This window comes from Geospiza fortis, unplaced genomic scaffold (assembly GCF_000277835.1).
Source record: "Geospiza fortis unplaced genomic scaffold, GeoFor_1.0 scaffold112, whole genome shotgun sequence".
Lineage (NCBI taxonomy): Eukaryota > Metazoa > Chordata > Aves > Passeriformes > Thraupidae > Geospiza > Geospiza fortis.
Genome location: NW_005054298.1, coordinates 12885773 through 12891827, shown reverse-complemented (window position 1 = coordinate 12891827; position 6055 = coordinate 12885773). Strand labels below are relative to the sequence as shown.

At 45.4% G+C, this 6055-nt stretch overlaps 1 protein-coding gene across 1 annotated transcript in view; it reads right to left on the bottom strand.

The window, feature by feature from the left end:
- Window positions 1-3229: 3229 nt before the first annotated feature.
- Window positions 3230-6055, bottom strand: part of RPL37A (ribosomal protein L37a) — a 3618-nt gene continuing 792 nt past the window's right edge. Inside the window, exons 2-4 of the mRNA XM_014306439.2 lie at window positions 5305-5433; window positions 3991-4073; window positions 3230-3385 (exon numbers count right to left, since the gene is read on the bottom strand). Of these exons, the coding sequence (XP_014161914.1) occupies window positions 3322-3385; window positions 3991-4073; window positions 5305-5433 (276 nt within the window). The 3' untranslated portion in view covers window positions 3230-3321. The remainder of the gene's footprint in view (window positions 3386-3990; window positions 4074-5304; window positions 5434-6055) is intronic.

Here is a 6055-nt window from a genome sequence, read left to right as displayed (position 1 = left end):
CAGGAATAGGAGTCATCACAGATAAAATACCTGTGCAGCCATCCTGGGATATCAACACAGCAAAACATATCCTCTGTACCTGTTAATGAATAGCCATTCATACTTCAGAGCAGTTGAGAAAGCTTCATCAGAAACCTGTAGTCTGCATTAATGAAGAAAGCACAGAGGTGTGCAGAGTCATGTCTCACCACCTGGAAGTGTGACCCAAGCACACTGAAGCAAGAATAAAAAGCAATGTGCAGAACCACACTGTCCTGCCCATGACAGAAGCAACATTCCCTCAGGGCAGGGGCTGATCTCTCTGGTGATCAGTAATAGGACCCAAAGGAAGTTGTCAGGGGAGGTTTAAGCTGGATATTAGGGAAAAAAGTTCTTCACCCAGAGAGTGGTTGGGCACTGCAACTGGCTTCCCAGGGAAGTGGTTACACCACCAAGCCAGTTGGGATATGAGGATATGCAGATTGATATGAATGACACCAGATACCTGAATACATGAATTTACTTTAGTAAGGGAAATTTGAAGCAGTGCATTAAAAGGAAAAATGAAAAGTTTGGAAAACAAGTTCAGGGTGACTGAAGTCAAACTTGTGAGCCACGGACTTTTTGCAACTTGGAAAAAAGTTGCTACTTAGGCCCAGCTTTGAATTAATCTTTTGAAGATGTCAGGCTCATTAATGAATCATTATTGCTGTGGCTTATCACTCCCCAAATCCATGTAAAGCTTAATTTGGAGTAAGAATAAGAAACCCCTCTGCTACTTCCTTGCTATTTTTCCTCCAGCAGAAAAATTTGTTTCTAAATTTTGTTAATAACCAAAGTTACTAACAAGACTTTTGTTTTCTGACCTGTATTGTTTAGGGATGCGAGATGCAGTCACCAAAAAACGCCCTGACAAAACCAAATTGGAACTCACGAGTCAGACCATAGATGATGTTCCAGCATCTTGACAGTTTAAATTGATTATTTGGAGGCAATTATTAACTCAAACAGTAGCTTTTTCACCAAGACTGAATGTCCAAAGGATTGGCTTAACATGAAAATTTATTGTTGCAACTCAGTGTGGATTAGGCGACTCAAACATCCAGACATGAGAGCCTGCCAATAGACCAGGGAGCAAAGTGTTCAGGTGGGCCAACCCCGAGATCCGCACACACCAGAACACTCCACAGGCTGTGGTGCACAGCTATCTGTGGCTGGTGCTGAAGGATTAGCCAGCAGCAGAGCACGAGTTGCTTTTACCATTCCAGTCAAATTGCTCTTTTTCTCTCCATCTTGCAGCACACGGCCCAGTCCCTTGAGGAAATGGGAAAAGGCAGAGATGTTTTATGTGTTCTCTCTTCCCTCTCCTTACATCTGCCCATCCCTCCACTCACAGAGCTCTACTCTATTCCTCGAGGCACAGATGTGAAGGACATACCAAGATGAGCCAAGCTTCTTCAAGTTATTTAAGCTTTTCTCAGATTCACCTCAGTGCATTCAAGCAACAAAATGTGCAATTAACTAGAAAGCAAAGTGGTTTTTAATGGCTTCACCAGTAACCAGGGCCACTCAAACTACTGGATAGCACCACTAGTGTCTCCATAGTTACAACTATAAATACAGAGCAGTGCACTGGGTTTGCATGGCAAGGTTTGGCAGCGGGAGTGCTACAGGGGCAGCCTCTGGAAGAAGCTGCCAGAAGCTTCCCCCGTGTCTGACAAAACCAATGTCAGCCCACTAGAGCACAGACCCATCACTCCAAGGAGGAGCCCATTGGCAGTGATGGTGGTGTCTGGGGTAACAGATTAAAGGAGAAAAAAACCCAAACAGCAATTGCAGGCAGAGAGGGGAGTGAGAGTATGAGAGGAACAGGTCTGCAGGTACCCAGGCCACTGCAGCAGAAACAGGAGATTCTCCAGGCACCTTTGAGAGACTGAAATTTTAAGGGTTAATGATGCAACAATCAGCCTTTCCAAAAGCAGCTGGTGAGGTGCAGGACTTTAAACCAACTTTTATTTAGCCACAAACTGGTTTTGAGCCAGATGAGGGAGAAGGGCATTAAGAAGCAGATCCTGCGAGATCGGAAAATGCTCTTTATCATGCAAATGTCCTCCCTTACACCACTGGCTGAGATGTAAAACCCCTCCTCCCTTTCTCCCCTCCCCTGGAAGGTAGTGGGACATTCACATGCACACATAAGCATGACAGCATTCATGCCTGGCTCAGTGAGGATGATGAGGCAGCTGTCATGGCTTGGTCGTAAACCATCAAACCCCCGAAGCACCCCCAGATCCATTTAGGCCTGGACTGCACACGACCCACAATGTTACATATGACAGTGGAAAACCCCACCTCCTTCAGGGGAGGAACCTGGCATTCCCACCATACTGAAGATACTAACCCAATGAACTTTTGTGTTTCAGGGGCTCCCCCACCTCCCACAGACAAAGAGCGTGACCATCACCTCGACTAAGGGACACTGAAGTCACCCACAATCAAGTCTTGTCACTGGATCCATGGCTGGTGGTAGTTTTCATATTTTACTTTCTTTCCTTTTCCTATATCTTTTTCTCATTATTTGCTTATATATCTATTTTTTACACTTTTATGGTGCTCTTTCTATAGCTAACCAAAACAGCTACATACCTCCTCTCCACTGCAACCAAATTATTCTAAAATTAATCTGCCATCCCAGTCCTACAGCCCATGGAGGGCTCCATGCTGAAGCAGGGCTGTCCAAAAGAGGCTGCGACACTGCACTGAAGCAGGCCTGTGGCAGGACCTGTGCCCTGAAGAGAGGAGCCCAGGAGCCCATGCTGGAGCAGGTTTGCTGGCAGGACTTGGGATGCCATGAGGGACCCATGCTGGAGCAGAGGAGTCAGCATGTGACAGACTCAGCCCCCATTCCTCATCCCCCTGTGCAGCTGCTGGGGAGGGCAAGAAAATCAAGAGTAAATTTGAAGCTGGGAAGAAGGGAGGGTGATTGGAATTAACATTTTGTTTTATTTCCCATTATTCTACTCTGATACAACTGGTAATAAATTAAACTAGTTTCCCAGGTTGGGTTTGATTTGCCCGTGACAGTAGCTGGTGAGGCATCTCTCCCTGCCCTTATCTCAACCCACAGGCCTTTCATTCTGTTTTCTCTCCCTTGTTCAGTAGAGGAAGGCAGTGATGGGGCAGCTTTGGTGGGCACCTGGCACTCAACATACATAACAGACAGGACTTTTTGCAGAAAAGACAAAAATTATTCCACTCCATCACCACCCTTTTATTGATAAAAGGACAAATCTTGACAGTGGAGAAAAAAGGATGTTCCACAAGGAGAGCAGGAAGTAGCTTCTACTGGTCTTTCAGTTCCTTCAGTCTTCTGATGGCAGATTTGACTGTCACTGCAGAGGTGGTACTGGAGGGAGAAGCAGAGTCATTTGCATGTGGCAGAACAACTGTGCTGGTGTTGTTTATTTTTGAGAAAGCACTTATCATTTCTACTGTTATCATCTGACTCCGCTGTCAAAAAGGGTCTAACTCCACTTTGATTTTAATTTTTCCTCACAAAAAAAGCGTAGGCCTGGCTCCACAAAGCACATGGAACTTCAGAAGCTGCATCCCAACCCCAATCTCCCAGTCATGCACTGACCATGAGCACCAACGTGTGGGCTCAGGTCCCTCATGACTGCTACACACGCGTGGGGCAGGAGTGTCTTCTACAGAATTGTGGGGGAAGGAGCAACCAACGGGAGCAACTGCACCCTCACAATAAAGGTTATTATCATTCAATTTTTTTGCTTTTACAACCGAAGGAAAACATGAAAATAACTTTTCTGGGAAAAATCTGGCTTTGCCTATTGCAAAGAATAACAATAAAATTTTAACAGAACAGGCAACTTCCCCCATTACTATCTCAAGACAGATCTACTTAATGATTAGTCGATCAAAAAAGGTCAAAAGCTGCAGTATGCCACAGCTATGTGAGAATAAATACTGATTGGAGCTTCTTCATTTCCTTACTTGTAAGTCCAGGCACCACCAGCAACTGTCTTCATGCAGGACCCGCAGTGCCAGATACCCACAGCCTTCCTCTTCATTTTGGTCTGGAACAGAAGAAAAAAGGAAAAAAATAAAGTCACTCTCCATCAGCTGAAAAAGCCAAACAAGAAACTTCAGGCAAGGCCTTCACAGCACTCCTATAAGCCAAGTTTAGACAAGAAAGAGACAGACAATCCTTTTACTCAAATTCTGCAGACACTTCTGAAACACTTTTCCATGCAGATATAAACTGGGCCATTTCTGAAGGCATCATCAAAACTTCAGCTTATTCTGAAGGAGAAAAATAGTAAGGAGCTACCTTGGTTATAACAACTGATATTGGTTGGGTGCTCATGTAACACCACTGTTCCCAGGATTCCCTGGGCAAGCCCAGCTTGCTCAACCCTGACCCACTTCCAACAGCATCTGAAAAGTGAGTGGTGGGTACAGAACTCCCTCCCTCAGGCAGGCATCCCTCACCCTGCAGAGGTGACAACTGGTGACAATAGGTTTGCCCACACCTATGCCTGATTTAGGCAGCTCTGCAGGCAAGACTATGAACATTCTCACTTCATATATGAAAGGCAGTAAGTTAAAAACAAACAAAAACCCAACAACAAAACAAAGCAAGTAAAAACCCCATGACGAAAATATTTTTAAATTTCCAGACAGTTTTAAAGATTCCTACTCTACAGATAGCAATAAAAATATCTGTGCAAAGCATAAGCTGATGGACCTTTCAAACTGTCAAAAACTAGATTTTACAGGAAATTTTAATTATGTATACACATAGTTAAGATTACTTCCTATTAGAAATTCTTCCCCATCCAGAGTTATACAGCACACAAAAGTAAGCAACTGCCATCAGAAGTTTAAAGTGGGAAAAGCAAGCTCTGTTCCTCTGCCAGGTATGCTGTAAAAAGTTACTGAAGGGCAAAAAAATGTCCAAGTTAAGCCTTAATTATCAATATAACAACTGTGATGCTTTAATTCTGTAAGGTCTATTTTATTAATTATGTCAAACATTTAACATGGCAAAATTGCTCACTCTTTTGCATCATGAAATGTAATAATTTTTTTTCCATTTAACTACTGGTAAACATTCATGTGAAATGTCTACTCTCTTTTTCAAGGATTCTGACAGCAGCCCAAAGCTCACTACACACTAATCCCTATCTTGGAACTAGGCACCTTTCTCTTCAGTACAAAAATTACTGAAGCATCAAATCACCTTTCTAGCATCAACAAGAATGTGATTTTTAAAGATTTTTTTTGGGGGGGAAGGAGATCTCTCACCTTGCCGCAGAAGGAGCAGGTATACTTGGCATGCTGGCTGATTTCAATCTTCTTCACCATTTTCCTAAGGGATGCACCGTAACGGGTCCCATATTTACCCACGATCCCGACCTTCTTGGTGCGCTTGGCCTGTTGGGAGGCAAACCAGAATGAGCTTCAGCCCTACAGAGACAGCTTTCTCCTCGCTGCTCCCCTCTCCCAGCATGGCAGCAGAGCGCTGAGCGCCTACAGCCGGGCTGCAGCCTGGGAAAACTGAGTATGCACAGGGTCCGGCTGGAAGGGACCACCTGGTCCAGCCTGGTCCAGCAGGATGGGCCCGGAGCACCTGGCACAGGACTGCATCCAGACGGTTCCCGAGCATCTCCACTGAAGGACACTCCACACCCTCTCTGCACAGCCCATCCAGGGCTCGGTCACTGCACAGCAAAGTTCAACCCCGTGCTCAGGTGGAACTTGCTGCGCATGGGTGTCTGCCCGTTTGTCCTACGGCTTGGCATCACCGAGAAGAGCCTGGCTCCTGCCTCTTGACAGGAGAAGTAATAATATCCGTACGCTATTTTAACTATCTAATTATATGTATTTATATAATGAGATCCCCTCTCAATCGCCTCTCCTGACGCTGAACAGGCCCAACTCCCTCAGCCTGTGCTCATAAGAGCTGCTCGAGTCCTCCAACCTCCTCGCTGCCCTCCCCTGGAGCACTGGCGATGAAATGCCACCAGGCTGGCGCTGCCGCAGCCCCGCAGCTCCT